Source organism: Myripristis murdjan, chromosome 1 (assembly GCF_902150065.1).
Source record: "Myripristis murdjan chromosome 1, fMyrMur1.1, whole genome shotgun sequence".
NCBI lineage: Eukaryota > Metazoa > Chordata > Actinopteri > Holocentriformes > Holocentridae > Myripristis > Myripristis murdjan.
In genome coordinates, this window is record NC_043980.1 from 7,260,888 (window position 1) to 7,280,753 (window position 19,866).

The 19,866-nt window shown below is 40.7% G+C and overlaps 1 protein-coding gene across 1 annotated transcript; it reads left to right on the forward strand.

The window, feature by feature from the left end:
- The first annotated feature begins 10 nt into the window (after positions 1 to 10).
- Positions 11 to 19,730, forward strand: LOC115358136 (B-cell receptor CD22-like). The gene is made up of 8 exons (XM_030049985.1): positions 11 to 36; positions 1,294 to 1,638; positions 1,748 to 1,963; positions 2,593 to 2,862; positions 3,009 to 3,272; positions 16,237 to 16,506; positions 16,677 to 16,937; positions 19,546 to 19,730. Exons 1-8 carry the CDS (start codon positions 30 to 32, stop codon positions 19,728 to 19,730), a joined length of 1,818 nt encoding a protein of 605 aa, XP_029905845.1. The 5' UTR covers positions 11 to 29.
- Positions 19,731 to 19,866: the final 136 nt, after the last annotated feature.

The following is a 19,866-nucleotide window of genomic DNA, read 5'->3' on the forward strand; positions in this document are numbered from 1 at the left end:
GAAGTGGAATTGTTGTTTTTCTTCTTTTTATGCCAGGTATCGTACATTTCCATTTCCATTTCTGACATGACGATGGTGCTCTTATCAAGTACATCTTACAGTGAGTGCAGTGGTGAAATAAGCTGTATTTGTGTAAGCTCTTTCAAAGAAGAAGAAGAAAAAAGACTGTTTATTCACCATACATCTCATTTCAGGTTTAAGATCTGAGTTTATTAATGTTTTCTCCTTTAAATTATATTGTGAGTCTCTATTACTGCCTTATTGGAATTTTTTATTTTTTTTTAAACCTTTCTCTCCAATATATTTTTCTATTATCATTGTGTATGCATACCAAATGATACAAGATTATTATATAATGTTCCCATTTTCTCATGTTCCCATGCTCTCATGTGTAAGACAGTGTGGTTGAATAGTTTATCACACTACAATGACCAGTAATAGGCAACAACTTCCTGTTGTGGTTTACTTGACACCTACATAACCACAGTGCAACCAAAGGAAACAAATCTGATGATCTGTTTTTTTTTTTTTTTTTATTTCACAAATCCTTATGCCATTTTACCCTATAAAACTGCCTCGCTGATCCAATGCATCCCTGTTGTTTCACTACACCTCCATGCTGTATGACTCTCTCTGTCTGCACACAATGATAAACTGTAGAAGTGATAATCTTCCTTTGCATTGTAAATTCATAATATGCATAACTCAGCATGCACTCTTTCTGTAAACTGTCCTCGGACTGTGTTTGTCCTAACTTGACCCAGAACTGACTTCTCTCTCCTTTCCCTCTTACTTTGGTGGGGGTTGGGCATGTGTGTGTGTGTGTGTGTGTGTGTGTGTGTAGGGCGTGGGAGGTTACCCTTAACCTGAGAGACTTGCCCAATAAATATAAATAAATATAAATAAATATAAATATAAATATCCAGCCTCACCAGCCATCCATGGAAAGATGGTCAAGGGCTATCAGTAATTTAATATAAGCACTGAGTTGTGTTTAAGGACGATGAGGAACTTGTGCAACAGCTGCAGCAGATTAGCATTTGTTATTCTTAGCAGTTTAATGTTTGTCAAGGTTCCCCTTTCACAAAATGAAAGCGGTGCTAAGATCCTCTTTGTGTCACTGACTTACAGTGGAGCTGAGATGATGCCAGTACGAAAGTGGTTTTGGAAAATACAGCCCGTAGTTTACATACTGTATCGAAGCAGCTCCACTGCAGAGGAAAGTCTGTCCTCTAATTTTTCTTTTTTTTTTTATGAATTTGATTGTGGTTTCTGATGTGCTTTGTGTTACAGTGGTACAGGGTCACTATGGAGCGACTTACACTTCTACTAAGATCTGTGCCTTAAAAGGATCAACAGTGGACATAGACTGCAACTACACATACCCAAACAAAGTACGTGGCCAAGTGGTCACAGTTAGAAGTTTATTTTGGTTTTCTGGCAAGAGGAGAGGCGTGGATCTGAAGTTCATCTCGGAGTATGCAAGTCGTGTGGAGTTTCATAATGAACACAAGTACAGCAGACTGAGAATCAAAAACCTGAGGAAGACTGACTCGACTGTGTACATGATCAGGTGCATAACAAACATAAAGGGAGGAAAATTTAATGGTATTCCTGGAGTCTCTTTAACTGTCACAGGTAACATTTTCATCAGATGATGCCTTTTCTCTCTCTTTGTATGTGTGTGTGTGTGCGCACGTGAATGAATGCCTTTAGTGACATTTCTTCTGCATGTTCACGTTTCCAGATCTGCAGGTGCATGTGACCAAACTAAACTCAGTCAGGGCAGAGCTGAATTGTCACAGCATTTGTAGTCCAGTTGCTCGTCCCTCCTACATCTGGTACAAGAATGGACAGAACGTTAAAGAAGGAACTTCTTCTTCATACACACTCAACATTTACCCAGAAGACAGCTATTCCTGTGCTGTAAAAGGACATGAGGATTACCGCTCTCCAGCAGTGTGTGAGTTTACTACACATGGTACCATGGCAGCATGTATTTTAATGTCTCACAACAAATGCCCATCCATCTTAAAGTTAATTAGAGATGCACAGTAATGTTGGCATGTCATTAGTATTGGCCGACATTGGCTTTAAAATTAAATATTTACATCAGCCTGATATGACGTGATATGTGAAATTAGTTAAATCTGCCCTGGTTGTAGCTGTTGACAGGGACAGCATTGTTCAAGCCTTTTTAAGAAGGAATCAAATTTTACAGTTATGTGTGAAAGGGAATGTTATATAAAAATAAATATGGCATGTTTTACATAACCTAAGTTGAAGTAGGTTTCTTATTTTACCCTGTGAATGTGTACATTTTGAAAACCATTGTATTTAATGTCTGCATCTGCCAGTGGGCCATAATAATTATGCCAATAAGTATGAATAATAATGTGTTAATGCCACTATAGGATAGATATGATGTTCTGTGCAATTAGGTGGGAAAAAAAAAATATGTACAGTAAAAATATGTGCATATATTGATATCGGCATCTGCAATCAGCCAAAAGAGTTGGAAAATATTGATATATTGGACATTGTCAAAAACTGAATATCGTGCATCACTATTGTCAATGTCATGTCCCACAGATGCTCCGAAGGTTCCCTCAGTGTTGGTGAGGCCCTCTGGTGAAATAGTGGAGGGAAGTTCAGTGACTCTGAACTGCAGCAGTGATGCTAACCCAGCAGCTAATTATACCTGGTACAAGAGCAATGGAAATCCAGACCAGGAAGCTTTCAGGATAGGACCACAGCTGCACTTTGTTTCCATCCAGTCCTCTGACTCTGGAGAGTTTTACTGCACAGTAAAGAATGAGCTGGGGGAGAAGACATCTGACTCCACCTCTGTTGATGTCAAATGTGAGTAGATGTTGAGGGACAGGGGAGTGTTACTTATTGATAACTTTTGCCTCCCCCCAAACAAAGGGAAGGGAAAAGAGACAAACACACACACACACACATACTACGGCATGTTCTAACACATGTCTATATGGATTGCCCTTCAGATCCCCCAAAGAGCTCCTCAGTGTTGGCGAGTCCCTCTGGTGAAATAATGGAGGGCAGTTTAGTGACTCTGACCTGCAGCAGTGATGCTAACCCTCCAGTGGACGAATACACCTGGTACAAGGAGAACCAAACTCTGCTTCAAGGACCAGAGAGAAGTTATAACTTCACCTCCATCAGCTCTGAGGACACAGGGACATACCACTGTCAGTCTGAGAATCAGCATGGACAGATAAACTCTTCATCTCACTTCATTGATGTCCAATGTAAGCAGAAAATATTAGAAAAAGTATGTTTTACTTATTCCTGCCTGATAAGCTTAATCTGAAAAATCAATGTCATTTTTCAAAGAAAAAAAATCCACCTTTTGGAAGTACTGTCATATACTGTATCAGCAGTCAGTAATGTTTCAGGGCATTCTGGGAGTTCTTTATGAGGAGTGTTGCAATATCTTTTTGTTATGCACACTTTAGCTCAACCTGCTTTGTCTACTTTTTTCTACTTTTCTTTTTCTTCTTTTTCCACTTTTTTCATTTTCTACATTTCCCAGAATGCCTTTCAACTATTGCCAGAAACTGTCCCTGAACTTCATCTATTTCGATGTCAGTGATACTTGTATATGGGGATGACAGCAGCAATAGCAATAGCAATAGCAGAGTGATAATTTTTCTGGTTGTCAATTAAGGAGAGCCATGCACTATTGCTCCAAATGTAATATGGCTTGATTCTATATTGCTTTCTCTACCACTGATGCTGGTTTTGGTGAAGAAATTGATTTCTGTGCCTCTTCAACAATGGCATTTTTCCTGTACTATATGATTGTTAAATGTCAGAGGGAAATGAAAACTCTAGAAAGAGGTTCTGAGACACCAAAACCTGATGGTGTCCACTGATGTTTTCTGTCATTTCCTGGCTCCCTGTACATTATCCCACACACTGAATAATGACCATGTACCATTTAAATCATTTGATGAGAAATATTATTGTGAACTGATTTTATTACAAGCTAAATTAAATTTACAATAATCGAAAAATCCCTGCAATGATAGTGACATATATAATTGAGAGAGCTTTCCATTTAGTTCCTAACCACGAGTCTGGGTTTTGTGGCCCCAAAGTAAATTAAAAATGATATTGGAAAGATACTCCAGGCTCTTACCACCGGTTTTTGTTAATTTGATACCAGACAAAAACATGTAAGTGAAATGTGAAATGTACATACATTTGTCAGGAAGAGGTTAGCTGATTCTGTAGATGTAGTGGTGAAAAAAGTGCATATAAATATTTTGTTCAGTGATTTGAGCTGCCCCACAACACTTTGGTGTTGTTGTCTAAAACCTAAAAAGCTCAAGTTCTCTTCAGAAGTAACAGAAGGCCTCACAATGCATTCATTGGTGAAATAAGACAATACATAGCAGTACTCACAGTATTCCCTCATACAAATATCTGACAGTTAAACATTGATATGTTGTGTCTATGCATCATGTCCCACAGATGCTCCCAAGGTTCCCTCAGTGTTGATGAGTCCCTCTGGTGAAATAGTGGAAGGCAGTTCAGTGAATCTGACCTGCAGCAGTGATGCTAACCCAGTAGCTAATTATACCTGGTACAAGAACAATGAAGCCTCCCCAAAAGCATTGGGACAGACCTTCACCTTCACTGACATCACATCTGAACACAGTGGAGAATATTACTGTGAAGTCCAGAACAAAAGAGGACGTCATCAATCCACAGTACAGTTGAATGTTGCGGCAGGTAAGTCATGCTCATCTGTCCTGCACTGGATGTCATCCATGGCTTAATTCTTTTTGAATGTGAGGTTTATTTTATTCAGAGCAATGTGGCGAGATTTCAAAAATATAGTTGAGACATATTTTATTCCCCAAATTCCTCAAAAGGTAGTAGGGGAGGTATTCGGTCAGGTTTCAACCTTAAAAAGAATATCTTATGCTTTTGGTTAACCAATCAGTAGCAAGGCCAAACATTCTGTAACCCCAACCCCCTGTAACCACAATTTACTGTTGGCTTTTCCATTTCATCACCATTCTCCAGCTGCATGGAAATCAACAGCTACTATGGTAATCCCTGCTGTTCTGCTGGCTGTCATACTCCTCTCTGCCTTATTCCTTCTGACTGTCTTGAGGATCAGGTGAGCAGTTCTGTTTCACTGTTAATGTTCACTGAATCATCTTAAATTCAGTCATTTGTTCTATGATTCAGTTAATTTGTGCATCTGTCTGTTCATTCTTTCTGCTAACCAGAAGAAAAAAGGCCTCCACACAACCGTCTGTACCTGGACAAACACCAGACAACAGGCTGCAGGTGAGGAATAGGAAATCATGTGCAAAATAAAATATTTTCGTCACACGCAGTCTGACTCTCCTCCTTAGTCACTCCCTGTCATCCCACCCAAACGAAAACCTGTCTTTCTGTCCACTAGCGTTTTCAAGTAGATAAATTGTGGCAGGTCAACCATCAAACTGAATAATACAAACAATTCCATCTGCACAACGTTATTGTTTTGTACAGCAGCATCAAATAATCTTTGACACTGACCGACCTCTATCAGTGATCAATAGAAACCACACCAAAATTAAAATCAATAGAGCTGAACTCCTCCCACACAAGTATCTGGCACATTCTGGTACTGATCAACAACTGTATCAAAACCCTGAAGATATACTCTGGTCATTGTGTGCTACTGGGCAGAGCAAATTGTACTCACTGGCCTTTTGAAATATAGTGATCTAAAGTGTATAAAAGTGATCTGATCTCTTAAAAATCCAATCTTTAGAGTCTAGCACTTCTGGTCTCTGTCTGGTCACCTCTTTAAGTTTAAGGGCTCTAGTTTCGCAGACCTGGCGAGGCGGGGGCGTAGCGCAGATGCGCTTCGCCAACTGGGTGTGGCCAGGCGGATTTTCCAAGTTTGGCATGCCATGCTCGGTGGCGCAAGTACTCCGCCGTCCCTCCTACCGGCGCAAGGGAGGAGAGAAGGCGTGGAGTGGGTTTGACACAGCCGATTCACATTTAACCAATCAAATGAGCCCCTGTACTCGCCTTTAAAATGCGCTGCGCGAAGGCGTAATGAAAGTTTACACAGCTGACATGGAGGTCTAATGCCGCAGGCGGAGCGGAGCTCAGGAGACAGGCGTGGAGCGGAGACCGGCGAGCACCAAAACCTCACAGGCAGGCTTCCGGAATGTCAGACACATGAACAATGTTATAAATACCGAAAAAAACACTATTCAATGCTACGATCACAATCAGCACATACATATATCTCCATATCAACTGTCCCGTCACAGCTGATGTCAGATCAAAGGAGATTGGCACTGTTTATGCTGATTGTGAGGTTTTGGTGATGTGCGCCAGCCAGCCAAACTTCCACTGCGCTGGCTCCGCTCAGCCTTGCGCGGAAAGTAGATGTGGTTTCAGATGGCGAGCTTTTGGCGCACCTCGGCGAAGCCTTTTGGCACGAAACTGTCACTGCGGCAAGTTGAATCTGTTGACACCTCCCCCCGCTGCGCCGCCACTCTCATCTCGGTGCAAGTCCGTCTGCGAAACTTGGACACTGTCCGCCTCTCCCGTTTCGCCGGTTGAAACTAGCTCTGCGCGGGGTTTGCCTCACTGCGCCACCCTGCGCTGTGCCGGGAAACTAGAGCCCTAAGTCTTAAATTCTATTTAGGGTCAGCAACATCTCAATAAAATTTAATAAATCATTAAATTGTGTTTGTCTGAAATGTCAAATTAATGGCCCATCCCACATGAGATTATATGACACAGTGTTTTACAAACCTATAACTCATCATTCTGCTTAACCTGGATAAAGCATACCTGTGATTAGTCACTGTGAAAGGCAATACGGAGCAACTATCCCTTTCATTTTAACAGCACCATTTTGTCCCTCAGTTCCCATGCTTTTTGTACATATGTTGTGATTGAAATTATTTCTTTTTCAAAAAGAAAACTAAGTTTGACAGTAAAAATCAATCAATTACAAAATCAGTACAAGTACAAAATCAATATGATGTAATCTCTTTGTATGATTTATCCAGCAGCTAAATACTGTGTATGACAACATATCAGCTGCAGCACAGAGACAACCAACAGAGCAGCAGGATGAGCTTCTTTACTCCACCATCGTCTTCTCTAAGAAGCAGGAGGATCCTCTCTACTCCAACATCAAGACGCCTCGTCCCCGGAGACAGGAAGAACAGGAAGTCCAATATGCTGCTCTCAACTTTAAAAGACAAATCAGGCTCTAAGTGAGCTGGCCTTCACATTACAGCTGAGTGAAGCAGCACAGACAGATTGTCTACATCAGGGGTGTCAAACTGGTGCCATGGAAGGCCGACCGGCTGCAGGTTTTCATTCCAACCGAAAACTCCACCAGGTGATTTCACCGATCACCCCACCTCCAAGCAGGAAGGAACTAATCTGTGAAATCACCTGGTGGAGTTTTCGGTTGGAATGAAAACCTGCAGCCTCTCAGCCCTCCATGGCACCAGTTTGACACCCCTGGTCTACATGATTAAAAACCATGTAAGCTGGATCCAATTTTTGACGGCTGTATTTGCCTGTTTTATGCATTTAGTAACAATATAAAGTTATCATAATAAAGTTATTGTTATTTTTATTATAAATATCATTTTATAGTCAGACTGTATCACGGACATAATTTGTTCAAATGGCAGTTTTGGTCCTCAAGCAGTTCAAGCGCCACCCCGCCCCCCACCTCCGTACTCAAGCCAGTTGTGTCCCTCCCACCTCTGAAATCAAAATTTCATCCATGGACTATATTACATACTTTAACTCATTTTCTCAAAACCAGAATCATAAAAACCCCAAAATCTGAACACAACACAGCTCTTTTGTTTGTTATTTATACATTTTATTATTTCATGTTTAATTAAACAAGTGGCCACATTGAAATAATAAAAAAAATGTATTTCATATCTTTCTCTTTTGCTCATATATTTTAAAAACACAAGTTGGCTCTGAAAAATAAGCTTCTTTCCACTTTGTAACATGAAGCAAAGATCAATCTAATAAAGTTGTCATTATTTTTATTATTATTATTGTTGTTGTTGTTGTTGTTGTTATTTTATTATCCAGACTGCAAATTCCATGTCACACTTTGACTCACACAATCATTTTAACAGCTTGAGTGCTTTCATTGTTTTCCTTCTGATTAAGCCGGAGAAATCCTGGTTATCTTGTGGCTTGAGTTCAGCTCGGTCCAACGGCGACTTTCCTGTGATGTTCAGTGTCTTAGTGTAGTTTGTGCCGTATACACAACATTTTCTGTTCCACATAATGTTTGACCCAGTGTCAGCAAAGTGTTCTTCACAATAGATGTGGACTCAGCAGAATGCTGTGTGAATGTTTTTTTTTTTGTTTGTTTGTTTGTTTTAAGGTTTATCAACAATATTTTGACTGTTGTAAACGTTTTAAGCTTACATAGAAAAAAGATGTGTGACACATGATGTCATCGCCTCAAATTGTAGAAGGTGTGTAGGAAGTCTCCCCAGTTCCCCAGTCAGTCAGTCGAGGGATATAAGGGTCCAGGGTTCGAATCCACAACTGGTTCAATTGGCCAACAATGTGTCAGTTCACACTCTAAAAACTGCTGGGTTGTTTCAGTAACCCAAATGCTGGGTTCAGGCAGCTGGATCATGGGTTGGGTGACTTTGACTCAACTTTGGGTTAAAAATGGTGACCCAACGCAATGGGTTGGAGATGCTTGCAGCCAGCGAGCCTTTTTTGAGCAGAGGACGACACGACTTGACCAAGCAGCACGCAGCAGCATTGCTCTGGGTCCGGGATGTATCTGAAAACGGTAAAATAGTGAAACTACAACTAATTTATTTTACTGTCAAAGTGAGCTAAAAAAAAAAAAAAAAAATCTACCAAACAAACAAACATTTTGTCTGTCTATGCTGTGGATGCACAGCCCCCTAGGCTAGACTACTAGGTTTGATGGTTAAAGTGTTTATTATGTGAGCTAAACAGGCTCCGAAGATTTCAGCTACCTCTGGCTCAATGGAAAAAGTGGAAAAATAATTAGTCCATGAACGTTACTGAAAACTTTTTTTTTTTTTTTTTTTTTTTAAATTTGCAATGTACAATTGTTTGCCAAAAGAAAGTTTGGTATGAGGCTTGAGGAGAAATGAGGGTGGTGTAGTGGTTAGCACTGTGGCCTCACAGTGAGAAGGTCCTGGGTTCGATTCCCACCCAAGGTCCTTTCTGTGTGGAGTTTGCATGTTCTCCCTGTGTCTGCGTGGGTTTCCGCCGGGCACTCCGGTTTCCTTCCACCGTCCAAAGACATGCAGGTCAGGTGAATTGGAGAAGCTAAGTTGGTCCTAGGTATGACTGTGTGTGTGAATGTGAAAACAAGTCATTTTAACCTAAATAATACCGATAACCCAGAATTTGGGTTGTATTTTTCAACCCACTTTTTGGCAAGTTTAACCCATCAATATAGTCATTTCTACCCATTTTTTGGGTAGAAAACATAACCCAATATGCTGGGTCAGACCAATAACCCAGCTGTGCTGTGTTAAAACAACCCAGTGCTGGGTCGGTCCCTTTTTGACCCAGCACTGGGTTACCAAAATAACCCAAATTGAGTTGTTTTTAACCCAGCAGTGCATGTATGTGGTGTGTTTTCAAATTCCTCTGAGGGTCATGTATGTCAAAGACTACACTCTAAAAACACTTGGGTTATTTCTTTAACCCAATTCCTGCGTTACTTGTGTTGGGTTACATTTCTGGGTCATTTTTTCAGAGCCATAACCATTTCTTAGGTTAGAAGGATTTTATTTTGACCCAATTTGTGGGTTTTTTGAGTTGGGTAATATTTCTGGGTTACTTTTTCTGAGAGTAACCCATTGTTGGGTTAGAGACTTGGGTTTGATTGATTGATTGCTTATTGATTGATTGATTGAATACTTTACAAACAGTTTGTGTAACGAAGAGCACTTTATTACTAGTGACTGATAGCTTTGCTTTGTAAATATTGTACAACATGGTGGGTAGAAAATGCACTTTAAACAACTTAACTATGCACTTTAATAATGGCACTTGATAATTTAACAGTGTAAAACCGGTAGTGATGTGTGTCTTCGGGCTTGGGTTGTAGTCAGGGCTTGGCTCCACCTCTGAGCATACAATTGAATTAGCTGCTGATACCGCACTTGCGTGTGATTGCATATTCAGAATTGAATAGCGTTGTGTGTTTGCGTCTATAACACTGTGGAAATGTGCAGTAAAATCATATAAATGTTCAAGTGCTTAATTAGTAAGAATACTGTGTGAAAGTTTTAGCCCACTCAACTTTTGGGTTGGGTGGGCTAAATGAATATGATCTATAAGTTGGGTTATATTGACTACAATCCTGGGTCATGTTAAAAGAAAAATTGGGTTATTTATTTAACCCAGATTATGGGTCAAAATGCATAACCCAGTTTCTTGAGTCAAAATAACAGAGCAAGTAGTTGGACCCTTTTTGACCCAGGGGTTGGGTTAAAGTTGGGTTATTTTTTTTAACCCAGCAGTTTTTAGTGTGTACGTGTTGTGGGGGAGCCTATCCCAGCGCTCATAGGGCGAAGGCTCATATCAGTCAAGAGGAGGTAAAACAGGGGTTCCTTTTTTCTCTTGCAGAGTCTCTCTCATTCTCCGGTGATTTGAGCAGACTGTCACTGCCCTCACTGTCCTCTGCACTGATACTAAAATGTGGGCTGCAGGTGAAAGCAGGACAGCAAATGACAGGGATGAGTGGAAAGGCATGGTAATGCAGCGTTGCATGCATGGTGCAACTACAGAAACCAATAGCATACCAAACCAAACCAAACCAAACCAAACAGCTGTCTCAGGCAGGAAGGAGAGAGAGACTGAGCTCCAGAGGGTTTTTATACTCCCTGTGTTCCAATACTCATACTACCATACTATTTAGTAGGAGAAAAAAAGATTTAGTATGTCCCAATACATAGTATGTCAGATGCAGTATGCCAAGAGTACCAGGATGTTCTACTACATCCAGTCAGATTTCGCAGTATGGATTTCAGCATGCTTCTCTGGCCATTCTGACCCACAATCCTTTGCGCAGCGGACGTTACGTCGCCCTGACTGAGTTGCGTGTACAAGCCACACCCACATATGGACAACAAAACACACATATCGCACAAAACACGCTCAGTGACAGCAGAAGCGACAGGAAGACAGAAGATCAGAAATATGACAGACGACAGCGCAGTATGAAACAGCACCAGCATTTTGACAACAACATTCAAATTTCCCGCTACAAACCGCGGCGGAAGTGAGCGAGAGGGGCGGACTTCAGGGATGATGTATGTAGTGTGTCCCAATAGTATGCATATGCATGCATATTTCATACTAAACTACATATTTTGTAAGGGCAGCTGCAGTACATACTAAAAGTAAAAAGTATAAGTATGCGATTTGGAACGCAGGGATACTGTCTTGACAAACAGGGCCCAGGTGTGTCAAGTCTGCTAATGAGAGGTTCCACCCTGCAGCTCACTCTGTCCCCGCCCACCTGCAAGGTAAAAACAACAGTCAGGTTGAGAGGGTCGTCACAAGTGCTAGACAATTAGCTTCTAACTTGAAGTCCTCCAATAAACATAAGGCGTAACATTTCTTCAGTGTTTAACGAAGGTCCACAATTTAACTGTAAAACTGCAATAAAGTACAGAAGACAAACACTAATCAAAGTATGAGTGTCACTTGCTACACAAGCATAACCACATAAGAAAAAAAATGCTGGAGCAAAGCAGCTCTTATTGTTGGCTTATAGCTACGCTAACTAACAGCTGACTCATCTCGAGACTTAATTTGCAACAGACAAATGTATGCGTGGCATCCAATTTAATCATAAAATAATAAAAATCCTTACAGACAATTAGTGTCCAAGGCTACAATACTGAAGACGACAGCAGTGAGAGAAACAGCCACACAGTGCCCTCCACCGGGTTTTGACAACACTGCATGAAATTTCCTGCATTCTAATTACTGCCACTGAATGCCCAGGAGGGGGCGCTGCTTTATGCAAAATCCTCTAACTACTATGCATGCACTCAAACAGAGGTCAGAACAAATAGTTTGCCTTACTTTAAATTGCTACTTACTTTCAAAATACTTAAGTTAGCTAAGCTGTTTGGAATGATTTTTTTTTACTGTCATTTGTTGCTGTTGTTGAGACTCTAAAGAACCACTTCTCATTACACTTCTTTTTACACCGTTCTAAAAATATGGCGATGCATGCCATTGCAAATACTGTTCAGTCTTAGCAATGCACTCTGTTGTACTGAGGCCAGTGTTGGTGGAGAAACCGCCCTCTCTTCCTCTTCGGTGATGGAGTTCTTCCTGTGCGATTGTTGAATGACGGTGCAAAATGGTGGCTCAAAGAAACGATCTTCTTTGTGTGTCTTAATAATTTTTTTTTTTTTTTTTAAAGTCTTTTCAGAATGACAGAGCTGTGCTGGTTTGTGGAGATATGAGGTGTCACTCCTGTGGTTGAAATGTGTGGCTTTCTGAGTTTCTCTGGCAAAAACTCTCATTATTTTCTATACAGACAACAAACTGGGCAGTCATCTTCACCATTACACTTCATTTCCCAGCATTCTCTGTTTCAACTGTTATGAGGAAGGAAGCCTGGTCATATTTAATGGTCACACAGCAAATTACCACTCCAGACCGGGTTGGCATGAGACCATTGGCCCAGCCATGAGTTTCACAGCAGCAGCAAGTGGATTTGTTGTCTTCCTTCTGTCTCTGCGAGGTATCGTACATTTCTTTTTCAACTGTAGACAGTTTGCTAGCGCTCATATCAACGACAGTGCCCTAATACACCATGCTTAACTATACTGGTGAAAGCTGTGACATTACAAAATGAGCGTTTGTATTTTTGCTCAGCATTACTGCAGGTTTTATGTCCAAGGAAAAAAAAAAATAATAAAAAATAAAATATAAAATACATTTGATAACTGAGAAATTACGTGCATTCTGTTTCATTTTGGCTTTGTCATTCTGTTTTAAAGTTTAAAGTTGTGTATCCACACTGAATGGTTTAAGCTCATTTTATGATCTCATATCAGTGTGTCATGTCCATTTATGATCAACACTATTGGGCCACTGAGTTGTTCAGATGTGCAGAACAGTTTCTCACACCTCCATTTTTACCATGAAGCTTCAGTTTCTTGTCACAGTCCACTCAGCAGCTCATCACCACAGTGTGAACAGAAAGGGGTTAAACAGAGTGTGAACAAACCACAATGCAGACTGTGTGTTAGTTGTTTTTGCATCATAGAATAGAAGTGTGGACACACGGGAATTTAGCTGACACCCTTAAGAGACAGAGAGACTTATCTGAGTCTAAATCATCATCAGTAAAGTGGGCAGTGGGCAGAGCATCGGCACCCAGCAGCAACAAATATTTCTGTGTGTTCAGAATGATCACGTTTGACAGACAACTGATATGAGATCTGCTTAGATAGCTGCAAAATGTGGAACTTGCAGCAGCTGCAGCAGATTAGCTCTTATTATACTTGTTATTCTGAGAAGTTTGAAGGTTCCCTTTTCCCAAAGCATCTTGGTATTAAGCTCAGCTAAGTTTGCAACTAAGCACGTTGTCTCCAAAGTAGTTTTGGGAAATGCAGCATGCTTTACATACTGAATTAGCCTGTTTATGGATCAGGGTGTAACTTGTTATATTTTTTATGAATCTGATTATGGTTTCTGATGTGCTCTGTGTTACAGTGGTGCAGGGACAGGATGGCTGGGCAGCAACTTGCACTCCTACAAAGATCTGTGCCTTAAAAGGATCAACAGTGGAAATGCAGTGCAACTACACATACCCAAACAGCGGAAAAGAAGGTGTTACCAGAGTTCAGCAAGCACTATGGTTTACTAAGGAGGAGGATAAAGAACCTGTGGATCTGAGATCAGACTCAGAGTATGAAGGTCGTGTGGAGTATCAGGGTAATGATCAATATTATAGCAGACTGAGAATCAGTGACCTGAGAGAAAGTGACTCAGCTGTGTACAAGTTCAGGTTCATACCAAACCTGAACCGGAGAATGACCGCTTCACCTGGAGTCTCTTTAACTGTGACAGGTAACATTTTCATCAGATGACTTGTTCATTCAGTCTTCAGTGTGCACTCAGTCATTTAGTAAACATTGAAATTTCCGTTCCATGTTCATAAACCCAGATCTCTGGATAGAGGTGACCCCATCCAAGATTACTTTCTGGGCAGATCTGAAGTGTCTCAGCAGCTGCCCTCTAGCTAATCATCCTTCCTATGTCTGGTACAAGAATGGACAGAAAATTGAGGAAGGACCTTCTTCTTCCATTGGAATCTACTATAAACGTGGGGACAGCTGTTCTTGTGCCGTAAGGGGACGTGAGGATTTCCACTCTTCTTCAGTTTGTGAGTACACTGCACAGTGTATCCAGTAACTTAGCATCATAGTGGAATATTTAGGCAAAGTACTGTGTCATCACGGCATGTATTTAATATGGGTGACCCCAGTGGTTAAATCTCCTGTAGTCTCTGACTGGAGGTCTCCCAACAGATTTGATATTGTCACTCCCTGCACTCTTATCATATTAAATTTCATGGTTTATACTGCAGGGAGTGACAAGGTCAGAGCCTAAATGGATACCTCCAGCTGGCTAGTTCAGTGATGTAAATGAGCTATAGATGAAAATTTAATTCCTGCTTTATTTCATGAATCAACAACATACATTTCATGGCTGTAACGTTAATTTATTGGCTGGAAAAAACCCTAGTTCTTGTCAGCTACTCCACGGGTATGGGACAGACATACATAAAAAAGTATTTTTCATTGCGGTTGTCTTTGTTGGTTGTTATGTGTTTTTTTAATGCCTGGCCAAAAAAGAGTGAGTTTGCAAAACTGACTGTGAGCCTGGGAACCAGGCTTGATTTTCTCCCTACTTACCCATATAACTAAATGCTTCAGGGGAGGTGCAGTTAAGATTTCAAGAGGTGGGTACCCTGTGTTTACCTGCATTTCCCTTCTTCCACAGCTCAATAAACAAACTTGAAAGTGTCAGCACCTCTTATTAGATAACTATTATTGGGAAAGTAAAAAAAAAAAAAAAAAAAAAAAAAATTAAAGGGTCATATCAAAGGTAGAGGAGGAGGAGGTAGAGCTCAGCTTCGGCGGCTTCAGTGTAAGTTCTTGATGACCCCTGTAGCAATGAAACACCGCACCCTGTCTCACCTTTCAGGTATCTACTATCCAACCTGCAACAGAGTGACCTACGCTGACAGAAGCATCTGTGCTGTGAAGGGCTCATCAGTGGACATTTCTTGTTCATACAACAGTTATGAAAATGATGTTAGATCAAAATTCTGGTTCAGTCTCAAACAAAGTGATCGATGGTGGGATTCCTCACAACCTGAGGACCTCAGTGGGGACGCCGAGTTTGCAGGTCGTGTCCAGCTGTTTGAAGAGAGTGGACGCTCCACTCTGAGAATCACTGAGCTGAGAGAGAGCGATTCAGCCGAGTATCGCTTCAAATTCAAAACATCGAAGAACTTTGAATGGAGGAGCAGTTTACCTGGTACAACTCTGACTGTCACAGGTACTGCTGAACACAAACTGATACATACAACAACAACAACATGCTAACTTTAAACAAACTCATGGCATATCAACATATGAATACTGCTGAATACTTTGATAATGATTTAATGTGCATATGCAGATCTCCAGGTGGAGGTGACCAAAGTAACAGGCAGCCAGGTGGAGCTGAAGTGTCGCGGCATTTGTCGATCAGCTGATCATCCTTCCTACGTCTGGTACAAGAACGGAGAGAAAATTGAGGAAGGAGCTTCCTCTTCTTATAGAGGCAACTTTAATCCTGATGACAGATATTCCTGTGCTGTGAAAGGACACGAGGGTTTCCGCTCTCCTTCAGTTTGTGAGTTTCCTCCACAGAGTGGAGATAGTGTAAAATAGTATGTGCTCTTAATGCCTGATCCAAACACATACACACAGAGGCACACACCCACTCACCCACCCAAACACACACATATGCACACATACACAGTTTGTCCATTGACATTTTTGCCTCTTACACATGGTTATTCTGCCTCTGTAACCTTTAGGCTGCTGACATCAAACAACTGTGAACTATTACTTTTACAGTTAAAAGCCTATATGATAACATGATGTCCTCCAGATGCTCCGAAGGTTCCCTCAGTGTCGGTGAGTCCCTCTGGTGAAATAGTGGAGGGCAGTTCAGTGACTCTGACCTGCAGCAGTGATGCTAATCCAGCAGCTACTTATACCTGGTACAAGAAGAATGGAAATCCAGACCAGGAACCTTTCAGGACAGGACCACAGCTGAACTTTGTTTCCATCCAGTCCTCTGACTCTGGAGAGTTTTACTGCACAGCGCAGAATGAGCTGGGGGAGAAGACATCTGACTCCACCTCTACTGATGTCAAATGTGAGTTTGAAAATGTCAACATTTTATCAATTTTTAAGTTTTACTTAGTGTGTATTTTTTTCTCAGCTCTACCTTGTTTAATTTCCCACAGTAGCTATTACCAGCCTGCTTCTGTAAATCCAGGATGTGCCATTGCAATGACACATCCTCGCCTTCCCCTTATTTTACAGATGCTCCGAGGGTTCCCTCAGTGTCCGTGAGTCCCTCTGGTGAAATAGTGGAGGGCAGTTCAGTGACTCTGACCTGCAGCAGTGATGCTAACCCAGCAGCTACTTATACCTGGTACAAGAAGAATGAAGCCTCCCCAGAAGCATTGGGACAGACCTTCACTATCACTGACATCACATCTGAACACAGTGGAGAATATTACTGTGAAGTCCAAAATAGAAGAGGATATCATAACTCCACCGTACAGTTGAATGTTTTGGCAGGTTAGCTGTGCTCATTCAACTTCACACATACATCCTCTGTCCCGAACTGGATGTTGTCTGTGTTGTAATACGCATTACCTTATTTAAAGGGATGGTAAACAAATACATGCACTTTTTAAAATTGTTTTTATTGTCATCATTGCGTACAGAAATCATCACAAAACTAAGAGTCTTTCGTCCTTCTTATGCAAAGAGATGCCTGCAGTTTGTTTTCTCCTGATTCAAAAAAACAATTTTGCTGGCAAATGATTAACAAGTTACTTTCACACACAAGATCAAATCAGAGAATGACATCAGTTTTTATTACTCTGGCACTCGCATAACCGTTCAACTGCACCTGCAGTTTTTTACGTTTTTACTTTTTTACGTTCTGAGTCATCATTTTGGCTTATTGTTTAAGGTTAAGTGTTAGGAGCGATGCACTCAGTGGGAGGCTCGAAAGGTGAGTTTTAGAGAGAAAAGGCACCGGCCATGTCTGTGTCTTATCTGCCACAATGCCGAAGAACAGCACACGGTGATTCTGAGTTAACATGAAACCAGATGGCACCAGATGATGCTTGGCACTGGGGGGCAGGAGCTGTCAGATGGTCCAGCCCTCTGTTTTATTGCAGTTACTGGCTTTCAGAAGTTGTCAAATCTTGGTGGATGATGAAGATAGTGCTCAAGAATAATACTAAATACCCCAATAAAAAAATCAGTTTTAAAGTGGTTTAACCATCCCTTTTATGTAAAATTTGTTATTCAGTTACATGTAGTGTAAATGTTCCTTTGCAGCTCAAGAGATTTCAGCAGACCAGTATGATCGTCCAGTATTGTGATTTAACCTGTATTCTCTTCCAAAAAAGAAACTTGACACAGGTGAAAATAAGAATTGGCAAAAAAAGAAACTTCAACTTCAACTTCAGCTTCCACCAACAAGCATGCCAACACTTTTTAGTCGCTGTCAGTGGAGATGTCCACCTTAATGCCAAAGTGCTGTGGTCGTGTAGCGCTCTTACAACAAAGATAATCACTGAACAAAATATGTTTGTGTTCACATACCCAATAAAGCCAGAACATTACACAAGTGGAACATGCTGTTCCTGTCTCAAGAGGGCCATCAGACTCTGACTTATCTCTAAAAGTCCTTTGTGGTGAGAAATTTGACTCAGCTTAAGAGAAAAAATTGAGAATCTTATTTACTATTATAGCATGAATATAGCACATATTTGCTGAATATGTTTTTGTCCTTTTGTCAGTTAGTCACAAACCCACAATCTGTATTTCCTCAAGAAATCATCAGTATTTTCATTTCATTTCATTTTCCAGCTGCATGGAGATCAGCAGTTGCTCTTGTAATCCCCGCTGCTCTGCTGGCTGTCATACTCCTCTCTGCCTTGCTCTATCTGAACTTCCTGAGGATTAGGTGAGCAGTTCTGTTTCACTGTAATGTTCACTGAAGCATCTTAAAAATCAGTCATTTTTTCTGTGATTCAGTTCATTTGTGCATCTGTCTGTTCATTCTTTCTGCTAACCAGAAGAAAAAAGGCCTTCACACAACCATCCGAACCTGGACAAACGCCAGACAACAGGCTACAGGTGAGGAAGAGGAAGAGGAGCTAAACAATTTCAATGCCAAAAAATAGAAGAAAACAAACAAACAAACAAACAAAAACTTTTCCTCACTCAGTCTGGCTCCTCATGCTCATCGGTCACTCTGCACAACTTGACAGCTGTCTATCTTTCCTCTACCTTCCTCTATCAGATAAAGATGGGAGGTCAAAAGTCAAAATGAAGAATAGAGACAATTCCATCGGTTAAAAAGTTATCTTTTATCTTTTCTGTCTTTGTTGACCTCTGCTGGCGACTAGTAGAAGTTGCAACATTAAGAGATAGATCTCGTCCCACACAGGTCTCTGGAACAACTGATCAGACAGTCAGTCAGTCCGCTGCAGATATATTCAGGACAGTTAATTAGTTAATTAATCGCTATGGTGCAATAAAAATCGTATTTATTGTTTTTTTAAAATAAACACTTTCGAAAAAGATTAATCACAGCATTTTCTGTCCAAGAGAATAAAAGTGTGATGTGATCTCTTAATACCTTAATCTTAAAACAAGCGCATATGAGAAATTATGTTACCCCTTTAAGTTAGTCTTAAATTACATTTATTGTCAGAGGATTTTGATAAGGGGATCAGCAACATATTTAAAGTTTATGCAATTCAATTTTCTTTTTCCTGTCATGCCAAATTAATTGCCACATGAAACTATGGCACAAAATCATTATAGGGTAAAGCTCAGGGGGAGAGTGAGCCACATAATGACCACACAAGGTACAACTTCCTAACACTGTTTAACTTGTACAAAGCACATCTGTGACACTGTGAAAGGCAGTATGCAATTATAATAGCAATTATACTTATAAAATGCCTATTCAGTCATTTTCAATACCTTCTCTATATGATCAGTCACTAAAAATATTTCATTTTCAGGATCTTCAGTAAACAAAATGTCATTGTTCAAATGTATTTATCTTTGTAAATCCACTGTCTATACAATAATAAGGACAGTAAAACGTGTGTGTCATCTATCCACCAGTTAAACCCCATGTATGATACCACGTCAGCTGCAGCACAGACACAACAGACAGAGCAGCAGGATGAGCTTCACTACACCTCCGTCCACTTCTCGAAGAACAATGAGGATTGTCTCTACTCCAACGTTAATATACCTCAGCCCCAGAGAGAGGAAGAGGAGAAAGTGCAATATGCTGCTGTCAACTTTAAACCAGATAAAACCAACCCTGGGTGAGCAGCTCTTTACATTGTCCTTGTAGGAGATGACAAATATACACATTTTACACGCCTGTTTTAATTACTGGAACCTCTTTTTAATCAGTATGTGACTTTACTTTTCTCTCTATTTATCTTGGGGTCACTTTTACCCT

What these genes read in the sequence shown, in the direction of transcription:
- LOC115358136 (XM_030049985.1), top strand. An exon ending in TTACCGCTCTCCAGCAGTGT is followed by an intron (nt 1,964 to 2,592) that starts GTGAGTTTACTA and finishes CATGTCCCACAG; the next exon opens with ATGCTCCGAAGGTTCCCTCA. An exon ending in CACCTCTGTTGATGTCAAAT is followed by an intron (nt 2,863 to 3,008) that starts GTGAGTAGATGT and finishes ATTGCCCTTCAG; the next exon opens with ATCCCCCAAAGAGCTCCTCA.